This window comes from Mustela erminea, chromosome 2, assembly GCF_009829155.1.
Source record: "Mustela erminea isolate mMusErm1 chromosome 2, mMusErm1.Pri, whole genome shotgun sequence".
In the NCBI taxonomy this organism is placed as follows: domain Eukaryota; kingdom Metazoa; phylum Chordata; class Mammalia; order Carnivora; family Mustelidae; genus Mustela; species Mustela erminea.
Genome location: NC_045615.1, coordinates 10135928 through 10163758, shown reverse-complemented (window position 1 = coordinate 10163758; position 27831 = coordinate 10135928). Strand labels below are relative to the sequence as shown.

The 27831-nt window shown below is 34.8% G+C and overlaps 2 protein-coding genes across 4 annotated transcripts in view; one reads left to right on the top strand and one right to left on the bottom strand.

Annotated features, from left to right (window-relative positions):
* The window catches only part of SAP30 (Sin3A associated protein 30), a 76235-nt gene that overhangs the window by 36030 nt on the left and 12374 nt on the right, over window positions 1-27831 (bottom strand). Inside the window, exons 4-5 of one of the 2 annotated variants that reach the window (XM_032332223.1) lie at window positions 25429-25490; window positions 25149-25204 (exon numbers count right to left, since the gene is read on the bottom strand). In XM_032332223.1, coding sequence (XP_032188114.1) covers window positions 25149-25204; window positions 25429-25490 — 118 coding nt within the window. The remainder of the gene's footprint in view (window positions 1-25148; window positions 25205-25428; window positions 25491-27831) is intronic. The other variant, XM_032332225.1, reaches the window with a different exon arrangement.
* On the top strand, window positions 1478-26492 carry SCRG1 (stimulator of chondrogenesis 1). Of its 2 annotated transcripts, XM_032332227.1 has the most exons (4): window positions 1478-1711; window positions 21118-21216; window positions 23181-23436; window positions 25609-26492. In XM_032332227.1, the coding sequence occupies exons 2-4, from the start codon at window positions 21153-21155 to the stop codon at window positions 25661-25663; spliced, it is 375 nt and encodes a 124-aa protein (XP_032188118.1). In that variant the 5' UTR covers window positions 1478-1711; window positions 21118-21152; the 3' UTR covers window positions 25664-26492. The 2 variants fall into 2 exon arrangements, with proteins under 2 accessions (XP_032188118.1, XP_032188119.1); XM_032332228.1 differs by lacking the exon at window positions 21118-21216 and having other exon boundaries at window positions 1552-1711; window positions 25609-26145.

The following is a 27831-nucleotide window of genomic DNA, read 5'->3' as shown; positions in this document are numbered from 1 at the left end:
ATGTGGAATTTAAGGAACAAAACAAATAACCAAAAGAAAAAAGAGAGAGAGAGAGAAAGAGAGAGACTAACCAAGAAACAAACTCTTAACTATAGAGAACAAAGTGATGGCTCCCATAGAGGAGATAGGAGGGGGGATGGGGGGTAAGAGGAGATGGGTATCACGGAGTGCACTTGTCATGAGGAAAACCAGGAGATGTATGGAGTTGTTGAATCACTATACTGTACAACTGAAATACCTATAACGTTGTACGCTAACTATACTGGAATTAAAATAAAAAATAAGAACACTTGAAACTCAATAAAAAATAAACTCACTCATTTCTATTTTCCTCTCCTGCTCCACCAAAACTGTTCTTCCTTTTGTATTCTTTTCCCTAGATGAATAATGCATTATCCATTCAAAGCTCCTACAAGTTAATGAAGTCTCCTTCCCTTCTTTCAACTACCTCTACCTTAAACATAAAAACCTAATTGATTGCCAAATATTTTTAGCTTTGCTTCTTATCTTCCCTTCTGGGTTACCACAAGGGCCCCTCTTCTGACGCTAGCTTCCTTCTTCCTACATCATCTTCTTTCACACTGCAGTTAGGGCTTTCGTCCTTGTTAATACTTTTCTCATCTTTCCATTGGCTTTCAGAGTAAAATTTTCAATGTAGCATATGGGGTACTTCATCAGCTTGCTTCTTTCTAGTTCTCTGTTTCCTCTGCTGTCCCTAGATCCAGCTACACTAAACTACTTGAGTCACCCCAGAGTTGTTCCCCTCTCCTTCACCTTCCTGCCTTTTTTTATACAACCTAGAATGCTCTTCCCTTTATTCTCTGTCTAGATAATCCAGATTCTAATTTTTCCAACTCCTTCCATGTTACTCCGAATTGAATTTTTAAAAATTAACCAACAATTAAAGGATAGTTAGCAGATGCTACGATTCCAGTGCAGTTTGCTCAAAACAGAGTGAAATTCCTTTTGTGCCTTTATTTGAGACACGGATTTCTTTTCTCAGTCATTTTATTTCTACTTTCCTTTGACTGGTAATTACTCACTGGGTGAGGACTTGGAGAGTTTGAACATATATTCAGCCACAATATTATAATAAGAGATCTAGATGGTGAGGAAAACTGAGTGAAAAATCACAAAGAAACTGTGAAAGAGGAAGAAGTGCTCAGCTATTTGCCTAAAATCACATTAGCCATTTCTCCTCCTTCTCTCCTTCGCCTCTTTTTCTCTCTCTCCTCTCTCTGTCCCTATCTGTCTCTGTGTCTGTCTCTGTCTCTGTCTCTGTCTGTCTGTCTGTCTGTCTCTCACTCACGCACACACACTTCTCCTAAGGTTAAAACTACTCTGTGTTCTTTTTAAATCCCTCAGGTTTTACATTTTATTGCTCCAAGAGTCTGCCTCCCTGAAGTTCTTGTATAGACTAGTTATTTCCCTCTGTAAAGAAGCTGTTCAGTTCTGCCTTGCCTGGCTTGGAAGAATCCAAGGGAGGCAGTTCTTTCAGGCCTGTCTCTTTTCCACTCCCCTCCTCCCCAGTCCTGGCTGGATCAGTGAGTCTGTCAATCCCAGGCAAGAGACAAGGCAGACAAAGGTTTATTTGTAAAGAACCTCCTTCTAGCACCTCCTTTTTTCTCCTTTTGCCCAAACTCACCCAGTGAATTGGAGCATTTAAGAAGATTCCTCTGCCAAGAAGACCAAAAAGAACAGAGAAGAAAGGGTATGTATTTTTTCTTAAATATCATTTTGTATCACTTATTCTATTACAAATTTTTGCCATAGACTAGAGCAGAAATGTATTTATGTGTTGAATCAGAAGAGAAAGGGATTCTCTAAGGAGATGGATGTACTTTGAAAAAGATAATGCTTCCTAGGATAAAAGAAAATAGTCAGATTAAAAGGGACTAGAAAATGTACATTCCTTAACTGGGAGAGTCACTTAATCATAGGTTTAAAAAGAGACAGCTCCCTCACTGTGATTCCTGATTACTGCCTATGGCCACTCTGAATCTGATCCCATGTAATAAGACCTTATTATTCCAACTCTCAGAATCATACGTGAATAATGAAGTATATAAAGTTAGTCTTTCAATGCAGTAGATATATCTCTATATTACCTATTCTATGTGAAGTTAACTGCAATGTCTAAGAAAGGAAATGGTTTTTTTTTTTTTTTTTTTTTTTGCTCTTAAAATCCTGATTCCTAAAAAGGAACTGGTATAAATGTGCAATACAAAGGGGGAATTCACTGAATTCATCCTTGGTGTCCCCACCATAGAACACACTACAGTGTCTGTGCTGCTAAGATAAAGGGAATACTTTTTCCCTTTCAGGCTTATAAAAATTCCTCTTTAAGATTCCTTAACTTAGTTATGCAAGCTATGAAAATCTCCCCCAAATCCTTGTCCTTTTCTCCAATGCTGATGATCTTTTATAGCCAGAAAAATAAGTAGAATGATACAAGACTGAATATTCATATCATCTTACAGCATTCTCTGAATGCATTCTCTGAAGGAAGATTACTTTCAGGAAAAATGTGAACTTCATGTTTCCACTGATGAACGTCTCTTGGGTACTTGAGTGGATCTTGCCTGGTTTAATGATGTTTGAAAGGCTTATCCACTTTCTCGTACCACCTCTTCTGTAACACACACTTTAAGAAGTTCTACTTAACGGTGCTTTCTATCACAAACCTCTTCTAACAACAGTTAGTAAGAAAGAGAAATTTTTTGAAATGACTCTTTTTTTCATCACCCAAGAAAGATGAATGGGAAACATCACAGGCTAGATGGCAATTTTAATCTCTTTCAACTATAATTTTTGATATTTTACATGTCAAGGTCTAGGCTGGAAATTTCATTTGTTTTTGCAGCCTTTGCTTCTCTCTTGCTGTGTTTTGAAAGAAATCTGAAAATGAACTGCCCTTTCTGTCTAATTCATCAACTCTGTTTCACTCCACTGCTCTTAATACCAGTTCCCAGAATTGACATCAGTTGCCTATATGAGCATTGCATCATAAATCTCTGAACACTTAAACTGTATAGCCCTGTTAGTTTTGGCCATTAAATGGGATAATTTTTCTTTTTAAGTCTTCATTTAACTCAATGATTCAAAAGCCTTCTGATCGCAAATACCCTCCCATAATCAAAATTTGCAATTCTATATTTTATGATGGTACAAGGTGTTGGAAATACCTTGCCCATGACTCTATATCCTCTGCTTTGATCCTTTGAAAATTATGCCACTATTCGAATATGAATGGTATCATACAGTTTTAGGAACAATATTAATTATATAAATTTGAATCCAAAAAAACCAATAGATAACTATCTAAGGATATCTTGCTTATTCCTTTCGATATTCAGATTTTAGCTTTGTTTCCTTTTGTAATTTGGATGTACTCCAGGAGGAATTTTAAGTGCATGTACTTCAACTGAAATAGAAAAGAAAATAGAGCAATTTGCTTCAGATTTGCCAAAGTCATCTCACTCTTACTGGCACTTGAAAATATATGGTCTTGATGGATTGCCAAGGATTAAGTTTGGTGTCTTCTAATGAAAAAAATAATCAATGTATCATTAGAACATACTGGTTGAGATATTTTTCCATTTGCCGCACTCAAGTAAAAGAAGAAGAGAAAACTTCATTTCAAACATGTAATTTATTAAGTGTTAAAAAAAAAAAAAACTACCAGTAAGTTCTTGCCAGGTGTGGAATTTTCCATCCTAGTATGTGACTGAGACTGTGACAGAAACAGTATTTTGTGCTCTGGCATGGACATATTCAGAAGAGGTGCATGGTATGGCAACATACCCACTTTTCCAGCAATTTATTTGTTCATTCCTTCAGTGAATGTTTTTGGAACATTTACTGTGAGCCCAGCGTTAAAGCAGGCACTCTGAGAGATGCAAAAGAATTTATAGTCTTTGCCTTAATGATGCTGGCATCTCCTTTTCCAATCCTCTGAATATCAGCTTGCCCCAGGTCTCAGTCTTTTGTCACTTCTCTTCTTAATCTATTCTCACTACCCTGCTAGTCCCATAGCTATAAATATGATCAATAAACATCCTGAAGTCTCTCAAAAATTTTTTAAATTTATTTGACAGACAGAGATCACAAATAGGCAGAGAGGCAGGCAGAGAGAGAGGAGGGGAAGCAGGCTCTCTGCTGAACAGAGAGCCCGATGCGGGGCTTGATCCCAGGACCCCAGGATCATGACCTGAACCGAAGGCAGAGGCTTTAACCCACCGAGCCACCCAGGCGCCCCATCAAGTTTTTATTTCTAGCCCTAACCTTCAGACACATACTGCCTACTCAACATCTTCACTTGGATGTCCAGTAGGCCCCTCAAACTTAATTTGTCTCATATTTAACTCTTAAATTTTCCCCAAATTGACCCCATCTAATTCTTCCTCAACTCAAAAAACGTCAATATCACTTATGTCAAAAACCTAAGAGTCATCCTTGTTTTTTATCTTCCATCAACTTTCACCAATAGCCTTTTTCTTCTTCCAATGTTGTCCCACCACAACACATCTTTGTAAAGCAGTCAGGGATTATTTTTTAAGTCGTTCATCAGATCGTGTTTCTATTCTATCAAAAATCTTACAATGGCTTCCTAATATATTAAATAAAATCCAAGTTCTTAATCATGTTCTATAAGACCCTTTATGGCATTTCCATATCTTCCTTCCTGATTCTAGGTAAATACTCAGAACGACAAATTTACTCAATGGCCAAATAAATGTCTTTTGGTGAATTTCTGATTCCCAACTGTAGCCATATTCTCTATCCTTAAATGGTTTATGAAAAATATTGACAATTACAAGGCATTATTCAGTCAAATTCACAGTTCTTAATGAATGGATTACACAGGACAACTGAGTGGCTCAGTTGTTAAGAGTCTGCCTTCAGGGGGATCATGATCCTGGGCTCCTGGGACTGAGCCCCACACCGGGCTCCCTGCTCAGCAGGAAGCCTGCTTCTCCCTCTCCCACTCCTCCGGCTTGTGCTCTCTCTCTCTCTGTGTCTCTCCTTGTCAAATAAATAAATAAAATCTTAAAAATAAAAAAAGATTACACATGAGTGCTATAGGCACATAGAACAGGGGAGCTATTAAGAACAGCAGGCTGGATCTGGCTTCTTAGAAGAGATGAGTTTGAGGTTTGTCCTCAGTAGATGGTTTGGTCTGAAATTAACATAAAGGGAAGAGGTGAGAGGGAATAATAAGGCAAAGACATATGTGTAGGATTGAAGAGATGACTGAAGAGATGACTACTAGCTGAGCAATAGTGAATGATAGATGTGGAGGAGAAGTGGAAGGAAGGCCTTAGGATTAGCCTTAGGAAGTTGACCATCTTTTAGATACCATGAAACCACTGCAGGAACTTCCTCAGGATTTAAAAAAAAAAAAAAAGTGTTTTCAGAGAATCATTCATGTAATACCACATACAGGGGCCATGCATTGTATTAGCCACTGGGTATGTGGTAGTGAACAAAATAGACAGCTTTTATGAAGCTTTCTGTCTTAAGGGAATGATAGACATCAAATGAGTAAACTCATAAATATATAATTTAAAATGTGATAAATATCATTAGAAAAAAGAAGGCACTATGAAAGAATCAAGTTGAAACTACTTTAGATTGGATGGTCAGAGAAAGCATTTGAAAAAATGACATTTAAATTGAGAACTGAAAGTCAAGAATAAGCCAGGAAAGTAAAGCACATTCCTTCTAGCATATATAAAAATCTTAATGGAGGAAGAAAGATTTCTATTTAATTATAAGGAAATACTCTATGTATCTTTATTGCAATATGTTTTTTAAATGGGTCAGATGAGCTATCTTCTAACAAAAAACACATTATCAAAAATAACAAGAGATAGAAACTATGTAATATTTAGGACATATTTATATTATAAATTATTTATTATTTATCTGAAATTTAAATTTAACTGAGTATCCTGCATTTTATCAATTATATTTTAACAATATTAAATATCATCTGAGTTTCAATATCATGTATATAATCAGGGACACAGGACTATAAAAGAGGTCAGGAAGTGGTGATATATGGATTTTGAACTTACCTGCTTTTACGTAGCAGGGTGTAGTGGAGACACTCTAAGGAATATACCTCAGTTAATACAAATCTTTGGGATGAGTTTGTCCTCAGCTTTTCACCCATTTATCCTTTTCCCCTTTTCTCATTATCTTAAAAGCCTATACTTCCTTCTTAATAACTTTCGCTGGTACAACATCTTTCTCTGACTTTTCTTCTGCCCAGTCTTCAAATGTTAGTTTCCCAATGTTCTGTCCCTGGCCATCTCAAGTTCTCCTTAACACCCTCGCCTTATGCATACCAAAAAGAGATATACCAAAATGCTAACAACCCTAATCTCTAGATGGAAACTAGCTGTATTTTATTTATCTATTCTTTTCTGTATGATCCTTGTTTTAGACTGAGTGTTACTACTTTTTAAAAAAGTATTTTTAAAAAATCCAATCAGGCTTCTGGCTATAATTAGAACCATCTAATGGAAAGAAAGCTCAAGCAGTTAAGAGTCGTGAAATGAGTTCAAAACTACACTTATATGCAGGAAACATATAAAAAGTAATAAGAGTCCAAGCTTAGTAAATGCATGACTTTTTCCAAAAGCCACAAGAATTAAGATAAAATTAAGCTAATTACTAAAAATAAGAACAACATGGTTGCATAGTGAAAACAAACAAACAAACAAATAAATCTGGGGAGACCCAAACTGTAAAATATATGAAAAATGCTATTGACTAATATAATACAAAAATTCTTCAAACACAATTGGTAAAAAGGTTACAAAGAATTTACAACTCTCTCTCCACCCCTCTCCCTAAACTCAATTTTTTGATAGACAGTAATCTGGTAAGGGAGGTTAGAGAAAAGGGGAGGGGTCTCTGCTGTTGTTGAATCTTCTGATAAAAGTACACACACACACACACACACACACACACACACACACATTTTAAGATTTATTTATACTAGAGAGAGAGAGCAAAGGAGAGAATCTTAAGCAGACTTCCCAGTGACTGCGGAGCCCAACCCAGGACTCAACCTCATGACCCTGAGATTATAACCTGAATTGCAATCAAATCAATGTTTAACCAACTGAGGCAACTGGGTTCCCCTATAACTATATATTGTTAATTCAGGTAAGAGCTGACTAGAATAAATGACAGTTTTGATTAAAAAGGGAAACAAACCAGAAATTGGGAAGTACATCTTAAAGTCAGATTATTTAGAAAAAATGCAATACAATGCAATTTAATCAAAACAATAGTACTTGATGATATCCAAATTTAAGAATTTGACAGCTCACTAACATCTTCCCATACGAAATCGTTCCCTGCAACTTGATATTGAGTTTAGAAATATGAGAAATTCCTCCTTCTCTGACTCTATATAAGCATCTAGAGATTAGGATATATTATTTATTCTTTCACTAACATGCCAGGCATTGTTTGAGGTGCTTGGAATACACATCAGACAAAATCCTGTCTTCCTGAAGCTTACATTCAAGTTCTGGGAGACATAATAAGAATATTTTTAAACAATTTAGAGGTTCATAAATGCCATGGAAAAGTAGAGCAACTAAGGCAGATTGAGAGTATGTGAGGGGAGATACAATTTTAAACAGAATATATCTTACTGAGGAGCAAAGTGAACAAAAACTTGAAGAGGCTGAGGAAAGCAGACATGCAGTTAATCTGCTGGAAGAGCTTTCCAAGCAGAGGAACTAACCAGAGCAAAGGCACTAAGGCAAGAATGTGTCTAGTATTTTTGAGGATTAGCTAGAAGAGAAAGAACAAGGGAAAGAGTAATCATTTCAGAGAGAGAGAGATAGCAGGAAGCCAGATTGCATATGGAGGCCACCACAATCACTTTAGCTTTAATTGAAGTTATTGGAGAGATTGGAAGAGGATAGGTGTAGTTATTAATATTGTTCTTAATTCCTTTGCACTGTTGGTACTTAGGACAGTGCCTGGTATAGAGGAAATACTAAAAAATGTCTGTTACATTGAACCGAATTAAACCACCTTGCTCCTGTTTTTCTCTGTCACACATAATTACTTAATCACTTTATCAGTGAGTCCTACATCAGTGCTATTCTTTGACTCCCTCACTTTCCCAGTATTGGCTGCTCTTCTCCTGAATACTCTTGCCAGCTTGGTCTTGGTATGGGCAGAGGAATTCTAAGTCACCTGAAGCAGTATGTGAAGACTTGGGCCCAAAGATAAAAGAATGATTTCAGGCTGTTTTTCAGCAGGCTATATCAACTAGAACAAACTACACAAGCATCATTCCAGAAATTGGAAGGGCAGACTGAATGGCTCCTTGTGCAAACCATAATGGGTCTTATTTATTGTGTTTTGGAACACTATAACTCTTACCCTATCCAAGAGATCGGAGTAAGAGCAACATAATCCAATTTAGGAAAGGTTGTGGAAAGGAAAAACATAGTTCCGAGACTTTGGCTTAAATATTAAAATTACCAGAGTACCACGCAGCTCATTTTTAGAACTTGTAGTTTAGGAATCTCTCCTTCATATTCCTCCAAAAATAGGTGCAAATTGTAATAGTAGTATAGAAAGCTTTGCTTCCACCCAAGATGGAGTAGAAAGAACTAGATTTACTCACTCCTCTGAACTAACAACAACAACAAAAAAAACCCAAACAAAACATTTGAAACAACCTCTGTCAAAACACTGGATTTCAAGCAAGGAAGGACATCGTCCTGTGAGAGATGGGAAACAAATGAGGTATAATTTTCAAGGAGAGGGAACACAGAATCCTGCAGATTCCCTGAACTGAGAAAATGGAGCTGAATGTCAGAGAGAATAAAACAGCCACAATTCACAGAACAGAGTTTGGAGAGAAGAAAGATACATAGAAAATGCTGGATGTCTGCAGAGGGCCCCACTGAAATATTCAGAGAACTGGTTCGTGCATGCAAATGAGAAAACTATCTATGGCCAGGGAGAAAAATCTGAGAGGATTAGAGAACAGAGTGTCTGGCACTCACAAAAAGTCAATCTTACTCACAGAAACAAATTGAAAAAAGCTTGTAATTCATTGGCCATTGGGTAGAATACTCAGGAAGAAATGGTCTCAGTAGTAGGAATAATTAGCTTGACTGAGTTACAATCATCGAACAAATCATAAAACCAAGTCCTGAAGAAATCAAACTGTTTCCAAGTAACTTAGTTACATCTCAGCACAAGAATATTTATAAAAATACAAAAATATCCAGCACCCCACAATGCAAAATTTAAACTGTCTGTAATCTAATCAAAGACTACCAAATTGCAAAAAAGCAGGAAAACATAATTCATAACTAGAATAATCTATCAATTAAAGCCAACCCAGAATTGACACTTTTGTTAGTATTAGTAGCAGTAGCAAAGGATAATAAAACAGATACATTTTTAAGGTGCTGAAAAAAATCCAAATTATCAATCTACCACACCATAACCAGCAGAAATTTTTTTTAAAAAAGGAAAATAAAGACAGTTTCAGACATGCAAAAATTTAAAGAATTCCTCACCAGAAAACCTACACTATTAGAATGTTAAAGGACATCAATAGGGCATATGGAAAATGATATCAGATGGAATGTGGATCTACACAGAAAAATGAAGAGCACTGGAAATAGAAACTACATGGATAAACACACAAGATTTTTTCTCATTATTTAATGCCCTAAAATACAATTGTTTAAGCAATAATAATAATATATTTTGATTTTTTAGCATATACATCAGTAAAATACATAACAGTAATAGCATAAAAGATGGGAGAAGAGAAATGGAAGTATACAATTGTAAAATTTTTATACTATTTGTAAAGTATAATATCATTTGAAGGGAAATGGTAAGTTAAAGTATATACATTATAAATCTTAAGGGAACCACTAATACAACAAAATGAAGAATTATAGCTATGAGCCAACAAAGGAAGTAAAATGAAATCACACACACAAAAATGTTCACTTAATCCAAAAAAACACATACAAAGAGGAAAGAAAGAACAAAGAGCAAGTAGACCAAATAGAAAATAAAATCCAAGTTGATAGATTTAAACCGAATGATGTAGGGGAACCTGGTGGCTCAGTGGATTAAATCTAATGATGTCAATAATCACATTAAATGTAAATGACCTAAATGTTCCACTTAAAAGTCAGAGATTGTCAGTTTGGATGAAAAAAAAAAACAAGACCAGGGCACCTGGGTGGCTCAGTGGGTTAAATCCTCTGCCTTTGACTCAGGTCATGATCCCAGGGTCTCCATTGGGCTCTCTGCTCAGCAGGGAGCCTGCTTCCCCCTCTTTCTCTCTACCTGCCTCTCTGCCTACTTGTGATCTCTGTGTGTCAAATAAATAAATAAAATCTTTAAAAAAAAAAAAAAAAGACCAAATGATAGACTACCTCTAAGAACATATTTGAAATCTAAAATGAGTAAAAATAAAAGTATAGAAAGATATATTCAGGGTCAGAAAAGCCAATATTATTAGAATGCCATTATTCGCCAAATTTATCTATAGGTTCAATGCAATCTTAATCAAAATTTCAGAAGGCTTTTTCTGTAGAAATTGAGAAGCTGATAATACAACTTATACAGAAATGCAAAAGGCCTATAATTGCCAAAACAACTTTGTGAAAGAAGAAAATTTCAGGGCTAATTCCACCTGATTCTAAGAATTATTATGAAGTGACAGTAATCAAAACTATAGTGTTCACATAAATATAAAGAAATAAATTGATGAAAAAGAATAGAGCCCAGAAACAGGCTCACAGCTAAATTGAAAACTGATATTTGACAAAGATGCAAAGGCAATTCAGTGGAAAAATAACAATAATTTCAAATATGGTACTAAAATTACTAGACAACTATATGAAAAAAAATGCAGAAAGAAATTCAACCACACCATTTACTAAATAAAAAATTAACTATAATAGATCACATAACTAAATGGGATATCTAATATTATAAAACTGGAAGAAAACATAAGAAGAAAAACTTTGTGTGGCCTTGGATAAGGCAATGTTTTCTTATATATGACAATGAAAGCATTTTTTAAAGAAAAAAAGAACATTGATAAATCAGACTTCATCAATTTTAAAAATTTTTGCTCTTTGAAGCCCACTGTTAAGAAAGTGATAAGGAAAGTCACAGATAAAGAGTAAATGTTTAGGAAGTACAAATCTGATAAAGAACTTGTATCCAAAATTTGTAAAGGACTCTTAAAATTCAGGAAAACCACCCCAATTTTTAAAAGATAGCAAGAGATTTGAACAGGCTGTTCACCAAAGATAAACAAATAAGTAGATGAAAAGGGGCTCAACACCATTAATTATTAGGGAAATGCAATATAAGACCACAATGAGACACTTACTAGAATGGCCAAAAATGAAAAAGACTGACCATACCAAGCCTTGGAGAGAACGTGGAGAAATTGGAAGTTTCTCATACACTCTTGGTGGGAATGTAAAATGGTACAATCACTTTGGAAAAACAATTTGGCAATTTCTTATGAGGTAAAACATAGTCCTATCATTCAATGCAACTATTCTAGGTATTCGAGAGTAATGAAAGCTCTGACCTTACAAAGACTCATACACAAGTGTTCAAAACAGCTTTATTTGCATTGGCCAAAACATAAAACAACTCAAATGTCCATCAACAGGTACATGGATAAACAATCTGAAGCCTATATAATGTAACACTAATACCTTTCAGCAATAAAAAGAAATCAGCTATTGATACCTGCAACAACATATATAAATCTCAAAATAAGTATGCTGAGTGAAAGAAGTCAGAAAAAAAGAGTACATATTTTATGGTTCTATTTATATGAAACTCTAGAAAATGCAAATTTATCTCTGGAGATAGCAAATAAGTTGTTGTCTGTATAAGAGTGGAGGGAAGGGAGGAGGTAAGAGTGATGAACTACAAAAGGGCATGAGGAAACTTAGGGATAAGTTTGATTATGGTAATGGTTTCATGGGAATATACATATGGCAAAGCTTATCAAAATTTATACTCTAAATATTTATGATTTATTATATGTCCATTTTACCTCAATAAAACTGTTTAAAAACTATAGTAGAATTTTGTTTTATATCTTAATATATTGTTTAAAGCTTAATAGTTGTGGTGATTCCTGCCACAGTAAATGTTCAGTGAATAAAGGATATAATTTACCTTCTTTGAAGATTAACCTGTAAAAAAAATGTCAAGAAATATGGCTCTTTAAAAAATATCACCTATCTAATGAGTATAAAGTAGGCCCTAAAGTGAAGTAATTGAGAACTAGAGCACCTCAGAGAATTACATTTTTTTAAATATAAAATTTAAACTATGATCTGTAAAAAGTTTATTGGAAGGCATTATTATCTGTCTATATAGTAGATTGGGATGAAATACAACACTGTCTTGCTCTATCAAATTGGAAAAAATACAAAGTGAAATAGATCTCACGTTTGTCTTTTTTTCCACTAATGTTTGGAATTGGAATTAAATTAAATATTTAAAATTCTAAAAAAAATATTAAAAAACCCCAAAATAACTAATTCAAATTAGATTATGAAACAAAGAAAATATTAAGCTCCTTTGGAATATAAAGAAATATTTTTAATTTCTAAGTTTTTTCTAAGTTTAGAAAAAAGCAGTGAATATGTTTATTCAAAATTTTTAGCAGACTTCCGTTTTCCAATTCCACATATCAGGTGCTTGGAAATCAGTATTCTGTCTTAACCATAAGTAAAAAGCTGAACAGATTGAAAAATCAACAACTCTTCTTGGATTCATAAGAGGGGAGGACACAGGGGAAACCATGCCCCCAAGATAAGGAAAACAAGCAGATGAACATAGGAATTAAAGTCTTCCCAGAGCCAAGACTCATTAGTAGAAACTGTCATGGAACAAGTGCCAGGGTAAAAAACAAACAAAACCACCACCGGACAAAAAACCTGAACATGATCGATGAATTGGTGGAGGCTCACTGTGGACAACTCTGAGAGTTAACAGCTCCACAAGGACCCAGTCATGGGGATCCCCCACAATATTGTGAGATTTACCTCTAGGAGTGAACCAAGTACACACAGTGAACAACAGAAAAATCCTCCCAGGGTTTCATGGGGGGGGGGGGGGAGAAAGGAAATATGCCAGAGCACTCTGTTCTTAATTAGGCCTGCCCTCAGGAGAAACTATTTAACCAAAACCTAACCTGCTGAGGTATTATCAGAGCCTAACTGACCTAGTGAAAGAGAAACATCCAACTGCAGCTGGTTCTAGGCTAGCTGTCCAACCAAAGAGAGTAGGAAAAAAAATCCAGAGAAACCCTTATGAAAGTCACAGCTCAGAAGCATGGACTCACTAAAAGACTGAGACCTAGTTATAGGCCTATAAAATGCTTCCTCTCCCGCACATCTCACCACATTACTAAAGGCTTATTTTCAGCAGTTCATTTTACTTGGTACATCATATGTGGCTATAAAGAAAACATTATAAGGCATACCAAAAACAGATAAAATGAGTATCAGAACCAGACATGGCAGAGATGTTAGAATTATCAGGCCAGGAATTTTAAAAACTATGATTAATATACTAAGGACTTTAACAGATAAAGTATACAGAATGCAAGAACAGATGGGCAAAGTAAGCAGAGAGTTGGAAATTGTAAGAAAGAACCAAAAAAGGAAGCTAGAGATGAAAAATACTTTAAAAGAAATAAAGTTTGTCTTTTATGGGCTCATTACCAGACTGGACACAGCGGAGGAGAGAATCACTGAGGTAGAGGATATAATAAATGAAGCCTCCAAAAGTACAGAATAAAGACGGGGGGGAAATATATTCATATATTATGAATATAAATATTCATAAACAGAATATTTATGGACTGTGGGACAACTACAAAATTCCTAATGGGAATACTAGAAGGAAAAGAAAGAAAGGAACAGAAAAAATACTTGAAACAATAATGACTGAGAATCTACCCAAATTAATGTCAGAAACCAAACCACAAATTCGGGAAGCTCAGAGAACACCAACCAGGATATATGTCGGAAACATTACACACAGATATGTAATTTTCAAACTACAGAAAAATCAAAGGTTAAAAAAAAAAAAACCTTTAGAGAAAGCAGAGGTAAAAAACACCTTACTTATATAGAACATAGGTAAGTATTATATCCAACTTCTCTTCAGAAACCATGCAAGCGAGAAGAGAATGGAGTATATAAGAAATAGCGCAGAGGATCATAGAGAAAGGGAGGGGAAAACTGAATGGGAGCAAATCAGAGAGGGAGACAAATCATGAGAGACTCTTGACTCTGGGAAACAAACTGAAGGTTGTGGAAAGGGAAGTGGGTGGGGGAATGTGGAAACTGGGCATTAAGGAGGGTACATGATGTGATGAACACTGGGTGTTATACACAACTGACGAACCATTGCACACTACATCAGAAACTAATGATGCACTATATGTTGGCTAATCAAATTTAAATTTTTAAAAAAGAAGAGAATGGATGGAATATTTAAACTGTTGACCGAAAAAAATTTCAACCCAGAATTCTGTACTCTGCAAACTTATTTTTCAAACATAAAAAAGAAAGATTTTCTCAAATAAAAATTGAAGAAATTTGTTGCTAGTAAACCTGCCTTAAAAGAAATGTTAAAATAAGTTCTTTTGAGAGAAAGAAAGTAATATAGGTCAGAAACTCAGACCTACATAAAGAAAGGAAGAGCATGGAAGGAGAAATAAGTAAAAGCAAAAGAAAAAATTATTTTTCTTATTCTTAACTGATCTAACAGAGAACAGTTTGTTCAAAATAATAGCAATAATAAAAAAATAGCAATGATGTATTCAATTATGCATGTTTATGTATAGATCACATATACATGCAAATGTATGTTTATATACAAGTGAAACAAATGACAGTTATGATACAAGGAACGAAAGGAAGGAATTAAGATAATTTGTTGTTACAGGATATTCACACTGCCATGAAGTGGTATAGTATTTGTGTGTGTGTGTGTGTGTGTGTGTGTGTGTGTGTGTGTGTATTTATTTATTTATTGTGGTGTCCGGATGGCTCTGACTCTTTTAAGCAACTGACTCTTGATTTTGGCTCAAGTCATGATCTTGGGGTTATGGGATTGAGCCCCAAGTTGGGTTCCATGCTCAACAGGGAGTCTGCTTCTCTCCCTCTCCTGCTACACCCCCCACTCAAATAAAGATGTTTATCTGAGAGAGACAGAGTGGGGTAGAAGGAGGGAGAGAGAAAATCTCAGGCAGACACCCCACTGAGCCAGGAGCTCGACATGGGGCTCAATCTTACAACTAACATCATGACCTGAGTTCAAATCAAGAGTCAGACATTCAACTGACTGAGCCACTCAGGTACCCCAAGCTATAGCATTTTTTGAAAGGCGATGTAGATTAGTTGAAAATGTATATTTCAAACTCTAGGGCAACCACTTAAAAAAAAAAGTGGGGAAAAAAGTATAACCAGTATGCTAAGAAAGGAGAGAAAATGGAATCATATAAAATGTTCAATTAAAACCACAAAATAAGGCAGAAAGAAAAGTCAAAGAGAAAAATAGGAAAAAAGAACAGGGCAACAAATAGAAAACAAAAACAAATATGATAGCTATTAGTCCAAATATATCAATAATCACTTTGGATGTCAATGGTCCAAATGTCCCAATTAAAAGATAGATCATCAGAGTAGTTCAAAAAATATGACCCAATGTTAAACTATGTATATAGTGCTTTATAATTTAAAGGAATTTTAAAATATTTTTTTCATCAGGATAAATGTACTCCTTAATCTCCACTTCCTAGTTCACTCATTCCCCCACCTACCTCCCTTCTTAACCGTATTTTGTTCACTGTAGTTGGAAATTTGTTTCTTGGTTTCTCATTCTCCCTTTTCTTCCTTTACTCATTTATTTTGTTTCTTAAATTCCACATATGAGTGAGATCATGTGGTGTTTGTCTTTTTCTGACTGATTTATTTCACTTGGCATTATTCTCTCTAGCTCTAGTCATGTTGTAGCACATGGCAAGATTTCATTCTTTTTTATTGCTGAGTAATATTCAATTGCACCCCCCCATCCCTATGTTGAACTTCTCGCCCCTAATTGACTGTATTTAGATATAGGGCCCTTAAGGAGAGAATTAAGGCTAAATGAGGTCATAAGCACAAGATCCTAATCCAATAGGACTGAAGAAGAGGAAAAAACACCAGACACTTCTCTCTTTCTCTCTCCATATGCACAGAAGAAAAGCAACATGAGGGCACAGTGAGAAAGGGGCCATCTGGTAGGCCAAATCTGCTGTGATCTTGGACTTCTAGTGTCAAGAACTGTGACAAATACATTTCTGATGTTTAAGCGACCCAATCTGTGGCATCTTGTTATGGGAGTTATTATAGGTGTTAGTGAAGAATTGAGAATGATACTATGAAGGACAACAAACAAACAAACAAACAAAACATGACCCAACTATATGTTATCTACAAGAAACCCACTTCAAGTATAAAGACACATAAAGAGACACCTGGCTGGTTCAGTTGGAGGAGAGTGTGACTCTTGATCTTGGGGTTGTACATTAAAACCCCACATTGGGTATAAAGATTACTTAAAAATAAAAACTTTTTAAAAAGATAAAGATAAAAAGTAAGTGTATGGAGAAAAATACACCATACTAACACTAACCAAAGAAAGCAGGAGTAGCTATATGAATTTGAGACAGAATAGACTTCAAAAGAAAGTTATCAAGAATAAAGTAAAATATTCTATAATGATAAAGGGGTTAATTTTCCAATAAGACATAACAATTGTTAACAAGTATGTGCTTAACAAAAGAGCATCAAACTGCATTAGGTAAAAACTGATGGAATTGTGAGAAAAAACAGATGAGTTCACTATCCATATATCATAGATTTCAACACTCCACAAAAATGGAACAAATCCAGCAGGCAGAAAATTAGTAAGGACATAGTAGAATTCAACAACACCATAAATGAACCAGTTATAATTGAGATCTACAGACTACTTCACCCCATAATAGCAGAATACACATTCTTCTCAAACTTACATGGAACATACATCAAGACAGATCACATTCTGGGCCAAAAAAAAATGATTTAACATGGGACGCCTGAGTGGCTCAGTAGGTTAAAGCCTCTGCCTTCGGCTCAGGTCCTGATCTCAGGGCCTGGGATTGAGCCCCGCATCAGGCTCTCTGCTCAACAGAGAGCCTGCTTCCCCTTCTCTCTCTCTGCCTGCCTCTCTCTGCCTGCTTGTGATCTCTGTCTGTCAAATAAATAAATAAAATCTTAAAAAAAAAAACATGATTTAACAAAGTGAAAAGAATAGAAATCATACAATTTCTTCCCTTAGACCATAATGGAATCAAACTAAAAATCAATAACAGAAAGATAACTGGAAAATCCCCAAATAGGTGGAGATTAACACAATTCTAAATAGCACATTGGAGCTAAAAGGAAATCTCAAGAGAACATTTAGAATATTTTGAACTAAATGAAAAGGAAAACAACTTATCAAAATGTGTGGGATGCAGCAAAAGCAGTGCTTGGAGGGAAATTTATGAATGCATTAAATGCAAATATTAGAAAAGAAGAAATATCTAAAATCAATTATCTCAGTTTCCACTTCAGGAAGCTAGAACAAATTCAATTTGCTCCAAAGTAAGCAGGTGAAAAGGAGTAATAAGAATTAGAACAGATAAGTGAAACAAGTCAGAGAAAGACAAATGCCATATGATTTTACTTATACGTGGAATCTAAAAAACAAACAAAAACAATGAGAAACAATATTTATAAATATAGAGAACCAGTGGTTGCCAGAGGAAAGGGGATTGGGGAATCGGCAAAATAGGTAGAAGGGATTAGGAGGTACACATTTCTGGTTATCAAATAAATAAGTTACAAGGATGAAAAAGTACAGCATAGGGAATATAGTCAATAATATTGTAATAATTTTGTATGACAGATGGTAACTACATTTATCATGGAAAGCATTTCATAATGTACATAACTGCTAAACCACTATGTTATACACTTGAAACTAATATATGTCAACTATATTTCAATCAAAAAATAAGAGGAGAAAGCTAGGAATTCAAACCATGACTGGCTTTTTGATGATATGAAGAAATTATTAACTTTTTTTAGCATTTTGTTCCATTGTGTTATGATTTAGCATTTTTTTTACATTACATTTTTTTACATTGTGTTATGATTTTTAAAAGTCTTTACCTTTAGTGAACTATACTGAAATGTTTGTGGATAAGATGAGATGACTAGAATTGGCTTCAAAGTAATCAATATTGAGGGAGAAAAAAAAGTGGAGGTATAGGTGAAAAAGGGAAGCTATACAGTGATAAAATTGAAGCTAACAGATGAGTATATTGAGGTTCATTAAACATTATATCTATTTTGTATGTATTTGAAGTTTTTTACAATAAAAAGAAAATAAAAATCAATGTCTTAATAAAAATGATTAGAGCAGAAATCAGTTAAATTAAAAACAGGAAATCAATAGAGAAAAATCAATGAATCCAAAAGCTGTTTCTTCAAAAAGATTAAAAAAATCAATAAGTTTCTAGCCAGGTAAACTAAGAAAAAGAAGACACAAATTACTAATATCAGAAATGAAAGAAGGAACATCCTACAGATCCCATTGAAATTGAAAGGATAATAAAGCAATACTTTGAACCATAAATCTGTGCCCATAAATCTGTTAAACTAAATGAGTGAATCAACTCCTTGCAAGACACAGTTTACCAAAATTCACGCAATCTGAATAGACCTATATCTGTTAAAGAAATTGAGTTAATAATTAATAACCTTCCCAAACAGAAAGCACCAAGCTCAAATATGTTCCCCTCTAAATTTTATGAAATATTTGAGGAAGAAGTTATACCAATTCTCTACAATCTGTTTCAGAGGATAGAAGCAGAGGGAATACTTCCTAACTCATTCTATGAGGCCAGCATTACTGTAATACCAAAACCAGACAATGACGTTACAGGAAAAGAAAGCTATAGACCAATATCTCTCGTGAATATCAATACAAAAATCCCCAACAAAATATTAGCAAATTGAATCCAAACAAGTATAAAAAGAATGATATAACACAGTCAAGTGTGATTAAGGTCTGCAAGGCTAGTTCAACATTTGAAAGTTAATTAATATAATCCATCACATCAATAGACTAAAAAAATTCACATGATAGTATCAATAGATGCAGAAAAATCATTTGAGAAAACCTAACACAGATGCATGATAAAAACTCTCAGTAAATGAGGGGCGCCTGGGTGGCTCAGTGGGTTAAAGCCTCTGCCTTCGGCTCAGGACATGATCCCAGGGTCCTGGGGTCGAGCCCCACATTGGGATCTCTGCTCTGCGGGGAGTCTGCTTCCTCCTCTCTCTCTGCCTGCCTCTCTGCCTACTTGTGATCTCTGTCAAATAAATAAATAAAATATTAAAAAAAAAAAAACCTCTCAGTAAACGAGAAATAGAAGGGAACTTTCTCAAATTGATAAAGAGTATCTATAGGTGCCTGAGTAGCTCAGTTGGTTAAGCATCTGCCTTCAGCTCAGGTCATGATCCCAGGGTACTGGGACCGAGCCCTGCATCGAGCCCTGCATCAGGCTCCCTGCTCAGCAAGGGGTCTGCTTCTCCCTCTCTCTCTGCCCTTTCCCTGACTTGTGCTCTCTCTTTCTCAAATAAATACATAAAATCTTAAAAAAAAAAAAAAAAGACTATCTACCAAAAAACCTGCAGTTAACATCCTTAATGGCGACAGATTTAAATCTTTCCTACTAAGCTCAGGAACGAGGGCAAGAATGTGCCATCTCACCACTCTTTTTCAATTCATACTGAAAGTCCTATATAAAAGTCTTATATAATAAGACAAGAAAAGGAAACAGAAGGTACATAAAGTAGGAAAGAAGACATAATACTGTCTTTTCAGATGACATGACTGTCTCTACAGAAAATCTAAGGGAATCAACAAAAAACCTTCTGCAACTAGTATGTGATTATAGCAAAGTTGCAGGATATAAGATTAATATACAAGCATTAGTTGCTTTCCAACATACAAGCAATGAATGAGTGAAATTTGGAATTAAAAACACAAAACCATTTATATTAGCACCACCCCCCAAAATAAATTATTTAGGTATAAGTCTGGCAAAATATTTAGAAGATTTATATGAGAAAAACTATAAAACTCTGTTGAATAAAATCAACATTTGGATATGGTTATGCCTGTTAAGATACAACACCAAAGATATAATCCATGAAAGAAATAATTGTTAAGTTAAACTTTATTATAGTTAAAATATCTCTGTGAAAGAAAATGTCAAGAGAATTAGAAGATAAGCCATAGGCTGGGAGAAAATACTTGCAAAAGACACAGCTAATACAGGACTGTTAGCTAAAATATACAAAAAAACTCTTAAAAACTCAACAATAAGAAAACAACCAACCTGATTTTATTTATTTATTTATTTATTTATTTATTGTAAAGGTTTTATTTGTTTATTTGACAGACAGAGATCACAAGTAGGCAGAGAGCCAGGCAGAAAGACAGGAGGAAGCAGGATCCCTGCTGAGCAAAGAGCCCGATGCGGGGCTCGATCTCAGGACCCTGGGATCATGACCCGAGGCTAAGGCAGAGGCTTAACCCACTGAGCCATCCAGGCGTTCCCCCAACCTGATTTTAAATATAAGCCAAAGACCTTAATAGATTCTTCAGCAAAGAATATATACAGATGGCAAATATGTATATGAAAAGACACTCCACATCATATGTCATCAAGGAAATGCAAATTAAAACAACAATGAGATCACTACACACCTACTAGAATGGCCAATACCCAGAACACTGACAACACCAAATACTGATGAAGATATGAAACAACAAGAACTCATTTGTTGCTGGTGGATATGTGAAATGGTACAGTCACTTTGGAATACAGTTTAGAAGCTTCTTACAAAACTAAACATAGTTTTACCATATAATTCAGCAATTGTGCTCATTGGTATTTATCCACAGGAGCTGAAAACTGATGACCATACAAAAACTGGTCCATGGATCTTTACAGCAGCTTTATTCATAATTGCCAAAAGTTGGAAGCAGCCAAGATTTCCTTGAGTAGGTAAATGGATAAATAAATTGTGGTACATGCAGACAATAGAATATTATTTAGTACTAAAGGAAACAAGCTGTCAAGACATGAAAATACATGGAGGAAACTTAAATGCATTTTACTAAGTGCAAGAAGCCAGTCTGAAATGACTACGTATTGTATGTATAACTATATGACATTCGGAAAAAGGTAAAACTATAGAAACAATAAAAAACATCAGTAGTTTACTAGAACTTAAGGAGGTAGAGAAGTATAGGCAGATCACAAAGGATTTTTACAGCAGTGAAAATATTTTGTATGATATTGTAATGATGGACAAATGTCATTATACATTTGTCCAACCCACAGACTGTACAACACCGTGCATGAAATTATGGCCTTTGGGAGATTATGATGTGCCATGCGGGTTCATCTTTGGAAAAAAAATTACCATTCTGATGAGTGATGTTGATATTTAGGAGACTATGCATGTGTGAGGGTAGAGGGTATGTGGGAAATTTGTACCTCCCTTTCAATTTTATTGTAAACCAAAGACTACTCTAAAAATAATTGTCTTTTTAAAAAATCCATAATCTTGCCTAAATTAATTCACCTTTGAGATGTATCTAGTCACTGAAAACTTCACACAAAAATTTCCTTCCAACAACATTGTTTTCTTTCAAAGTACAATATACGTATGTGTCTTCTCCTCTTTTTAATATTCCGTGGTAGGAAGGATCTTTTGGCATCTGTCAACAAGATGAAATCTGAATGGCTGAGGGTTCTGATTCTGATTCCTCCACTATTTTGCCACTTTTCCTTTGCTAAAATAGCCCCCATTCTTTTCAAGTCTAACCTGAAAGCCAGAGAAGCCTGAATAAACAGATGATGAAAAAAAGTGGGGGGAAAGTAGATGATGAATATTCCACAGTTGTATGCAAATACTCCCCTGGAAGAGAAAAACATTTGTCTGGTATGACCCCAAGAGCTCAAACTGGGACTGGTTGGTAGAAGCTACAGATAAAATGTTTTACAGTCAGGGAAATGTTAGAACTGCATCAGTAGAATATATTGATTTAGTCAATAATGATCTCCCTGGCATGGTAGGTGTTCAAGAACAGGCTAAATGTTTATTAGGGGAAATTCAAGCCTCTGTTTTCAATGAAGTAAACTACATGGGACAAAAATACACAATATTACTAAAAATTTGCAAGAAAAATTAACCCCAAAATATTTCTGGTAGGTATCAAAAACTTAATTAAACTATATGTATAGAATATTATTTCTCAATGTCATAATAGATAGGTTTTTTGTTCCTGTTAGAGTGGAACCCAAGTTCTTTGACATTGCTTTTGTTAGGATATCCAAATCAAGAACCACCGAACTTGGGACACCTGAGTAGTTCAGTTGGTTAAGTATCTGCCTTTGGCTCAGGTCATGAACCCAGGGTCCTGGGATTGAGTCCCAAATCAGGCTCCCTGCTCAGCAGGGAACCTGATTTTCCTTCTCCTTCTGCCTTCCACTCCCCATGCTTATGGGTGCTTTTGCATTCTCTCTCTTTGACAAAAAAAAAAAAAAAAAAAAGAACCACTGAACTTGCTGACGGTATATGTTCTAGAAATTCACTGGAGTTTTACCACCTTAAAAAGCAGTTTTTCTCTACTGAATATACTAAAAATAAAAAATTACTTTGGGTACTTAAAAATGCAGATTCTGGGTCTTACTATCATCTCCTCCTGATCCCCAGCATTTATTTAATATTTTGTTGTGGAACCCAGGCATTTGATTTTTAACAATTATTCTAAGGGATTTTTATTGTCAACAGTCACAAAATTACACTTTGAGAAACACAAAGAAGAGAGTAGGAAAGGTCAACTCCCAATCTTTCTTTCCAAATATTTATGAGAATGCTACAGAACTTTATGTTCAGATGAATTGCATCTTTTTAAAAAACAAACACTAACACATTTTGCTTTCTCTTCTATCTTAGGGCAAAAAGCCAAAATGAAATTTATAGTACTTGCTGTCACTGTTGGGCTAGCTTTGCTGCTAGGAGTCCATGCCATGCCTGCCAATCGCCTCTCTTGCTACAGAAAGACACTAAAAGATCGCAACTGTCACAACCTTCCAGAGGGAGTAACTGACCTGACAAAGATCGATGTAAACGTCCAGGATCACTTCTGGGATGGAAAGGGATGTGAAATGATCTGTTACTGCAACTTCAGCGAATTGCTCTGCTGCCCAAAGTAAGGAAATGTAATTACAAAGTATATGGGTATGAAATGTATGCATAACAAGTCTTTTTTTTAAGATAACTTTATAATGTTTGCTGAGATTAGTCTCCTTTTTTAGTAAAATCCTACTTAAATCTCAGCTATTTTCTAGGATCATCACCATTGTGTATGAAACTGAATGTTTTCATTTAAGAAACAGAGTTCGGCAGATTTTAATAAAACTAAATATAATTCAGAAAATTAATAACACTCCAATATACTAAATTCTAAATTCCCTATCTGACTTTTATCACACACACACACACACACACAAATCTACCAGTGGGAAAGGTCAGCTTCAAGGTTGATATCTTAAATCAATTTGAGAACCAATAAAAAGCTTTAGATAAAAGATCCTAGTAAGCAGGGCCAAGTAATTGGACAAAGAAGTGGTCATGGTCAAAGAAAGAATTTCTAGCTCTATGTATGAGTTAACCAGAAATGAACTAAATAAAAAGTATCTACTGACTTGGAAAATAGATGCATTTTAAGTATAATACAATGGCAGATAAATCAGTATTTTTGTTTGTTTGTTTCCTCTTTTTAAAATCATCTTCTTCTGGTTACTGAAGAGCTTCAAATAGTATGATCTTGGCTATTTCATACTGAAATTAGCTCTTTCAAATTACTTTCAACATATGTCATCATGTTTTCCTATGTGAGATATGAGATAGGAAAGACAGAATCATCTTATCAAGGAAAGGTGCAGAGAGGTAAAATGACCAGCATCATCCCACACAACTCGCTAATATCAGTACTGAAACGAAAATCCAGGTCTTCTGATATGGACCAAATATTTTTCCTACCAAGGCAGTTGGTTCTCAACATATGGCTCCCAGATCAGCGGCTTCAATATCACCTAGTTCTCTTTAAAAACGAATATCCATCCTCGAGCCGTAGGCCAGACTTACTGAATTAGAAAGACTGGAGGTGAGGCATAGCAGCTATGGTTTAACAAATCCTGTAGGTGATTCTGATGCATGATAAAGTTTAAGAATCGCTTGTACTAAATGATATCAAGAACATGAGTAAAATGATTCCATTAAAATGACTTACTTTTTCCCAAACTACATAAATGAAATGCTTTTTAATATTAAAATACCATGCTTGCTCTTTTGTAATTGTAAGACCTGAAGCCAATTTATTGAGAAGCACTTTTATTTAATTTATGATATAATTTTTTGACCATCTGTGTTAATGGGTAGTAGAGGTCTGGATACACAAAAGTAATTTCTATCTGATTTTAGTTACCCTTTCCCCAGTACCAATAGATTTATCTTACTATGTATATTTCCTTTTTTACCCCTGTAAACAAAAATTCTAATTTGCCATCCTATATTCTTCTCATTTATATTGAGATATGATTGACATAGAGCACTGTTTATATTTAAGGTATACAGCATAATAACTTGACAGACATATATTACAAAATGATTACCATAATAAATTTAGTTAATCTCCATTACTTCATTAGTTACCCCCAATTTTTTATCCTTGTGATGAGAACTTGTAGAATTTACTCTCTTAGCAACTTTCAAATATATGACACAGCAGGGTATACTATACTTACTATACTTATATATACTTACTATACTTACAAACTATACTTACATACTAAGTATATTTTTAATGAGCCATAATCATGATACAATTTTATATTATTTTCATGCATTTTTATACTTTACCTAATGTGATCTTTTCAATAACAGTAGAGTTGAATAGCTTAACATTTGTCCTTTTCCTATAAAATGTAGAAATTTATTTATTGACTTTCTAAGAATTTTTTAACCTTCTGTTTCTTATCTATGGATTTAAACTTCATGGCCCATCCCAACTTATATTAGAGAAATAATACTTTTGGTATGACCATAAGGTTTTGAAATCATTTAATTTTTCCTTTTCCTAATGGATAAATGAAAGCATAATATCAATGGCAAAGGGGAGGAAAGTAGGAAACTTGATTACCTTCTTGGTCTTTGTTGCTCCTGTGGCAAATCCTCCCACGCATTCTCTTTGTACTTTATTCCCTAAAAAAGAATAATTACGTCTGAAATCCTGGAAATCATTGTCCATTTTTAACCCAGTAAACACTAATAGATATCTTCGTATTCAGCAGAATTTAACTGATGTCCTGTTTTCTTTCAGAGATATCTTCTTTGGACCAAAGATCTCTTTTGTGATTCCTTGCAACAATCGTTGAGAATCTTCATGTATTCCAGAGAACGTCATCTCTCATTTCCCACAAATTACAATATGTCGACATAACTACATTTCAAGTTTCTGTCCAGTGCAATAAAGCAGATTCCATAAATTCCTACTTGTCTAAGACAGTAAACTTGTGTTAAGTATAAGTAGTAATAAAAATTAATTCAATTTAAATTCTCTGTGGACATTGCTGGCACTGGTTAAAAATTTTGGGTAAAAAATTTTCATCTATGAGGTGTTCAGTAGGTTCAGGATTTTTAAATAGTTGATTAGCCATAATTCTTGCTCAAGGGTTGAGAACTTTTACTTCTTAGTTGACAGTTATTGCCCATGTACACTTAATGGGAAGAATCAGATATAAATTGAGGTTCTTATAAGGGAATCTAGAGGATTTCTAATAAGAGGGTAAAAGGGCTGGGGCACTTGGCTGGCTCAGTTGGTAGAGCATGAAACTCAATCTCAGGTCCTGAGTTCCAGCCCCATGTTGGGCATAGAGTTTACTTAAAAAAAAAAAAAAAAAAAAAAAGATAAAGGGAGCCCATATTTAAGTACTTATTATGCATGCCAAGTATTTTAAGTGCATTTTTACTTTGCTCTCTCAAAAAACAATAAAAACCTTCATGGTAAGTATTCTTAAACCCATTTTTTAGATACTAACTTAAGCTTAAGATATTTGCTAAAAATCAAATGTAGCCCATACAGTACATTCATGCACAGCTGTATCCTTAAAATTGTTTATCTGTGATGTATCAGTTCTTCTTTAGAATAACATATATTAAAAGAAATATGTAATGGATCAGGATTAAAGTCACATGAATGTTAAAAGTAAATAATACAGATGTCTTGAAAGGTATTTTCTTTTCTTTTTTTTAAGATTTATTTATTTATTTGACAGAGAGAGAGAGAGCGAGAGCGAGCAAGGGAACACAAGTAGGGGGAGTCGGAGAGGGGAGAAGCAGACTTCCTGTGAGGAGCCCAACACAGGGCTCAATCCCAGGACCTGGGATCATGACCTGAGCTGAAGGCAGATGCTTAACCAACTGAGCCACCCAGGCACCCCTTGAAAGATATTTTCTGATAGAGGCTGCTTTGAACTATGCCCCATATCTTAGGAGGTATGCATGGACTAGTGGCCATCAGAGGTAATTTCAGAAAGTCCTTCATGCTATAAAAAGGTAATAAATGCTTGCTAAGCGCCAGCTATGATTTAGATTAGGGGATGCAGTAATAAGATGGACTTGTCCTCTTGGAACGGGTATTCTAACAAAAGTGTAATAATTACAAACACTTATTTATAAAAGTGAACACTGCTTAAAAGGGGACATGTAGAGGGCTATACAAAGTATTATTAAGGGGGAAAGTTTGAGAAGTACCATACCCTGTAGTAAACCAAGAGATAACATTTTGTCAATAAAGGTGACGTTATTTAGGGGCACCTGAGTGGCTCAGTTGGTTAAGATTCCAACTCTTGATTTCAGCTTAGGGTTGTGAGATTGAGCCCCAGGATGGGCCTGTGCTGGGCAGGGAGCCTGCTTGTGATTCTCTCTCCCCTGTCCCTCCCCAGTCACACTCTCTCTCTTTAAAAAAGAAAAAAAAAGTGACAATATTTAATTAAAATACATACTTGCAGGTCCCTGTAGTCTATTCAATATCCAGTAAGTGTTAATGGGCTAGACCAAACAATTCTGAAGTAGTCAGTATTTAGTCCCTCTTAAAATCTACACAAATATAAGTTAGAATATGTTTTTCAAATAGTATGACTTCCTACAAAAATACATGAAGAAGAATTGTTTAAAAAAAAACTAATTCATTATTTCATCAACGTAATATGGTTTGATTGGGCTTTTTTCTTCAGTGAATTAATTGGTATTAAAATCAGATGAAATAATTTAAGTCATATCTTTTCTAGAACAGTGCATGGAACAGATAAATAAGAAAATCATCAGTAAACCTGCTTCATTTTTTACTTGGTATAGACTGCTTTTGAGGGAAAAAAAAAAGTGTTAAGGATTCAGTATCCCTATTTGTAAATGACACATCAGTGTGAGAGCATCTGTGAGGCAACAGTGCCTTTTGAAGGAAATGTTCCCTTATTACTGTAAAACAAAAACTGATGAGAAAAATTGTATTTGAAAAAAAAGCTGAATATTTAATGGAATTTTA

Bases quoted from the DNA above. Each gene is read 5' to 3' on its own strand.
- SCRG1 (XM_032332227.1), top strand. From the start codon at position 21,153: ATGGATCTTTACAGCAGCTTTATTCATAATTGCCAAAAGTTGGAAGCA. The intron at 21,217-23,180 runs GTAGGTAAATGG...CTTCTATCTTAG, and splicing joins AGCAGCCAAGATTTCCTTGA to GGCAAAAAGCCAAAATGAAA. The intron at 23,437-25,608 runs GTAAGGAAATGT...GTTTTCTTTCAG, and splicing joins GAATTGCTCTGCTGCCCAAA to AGATATCTTCTTTGGACCAA.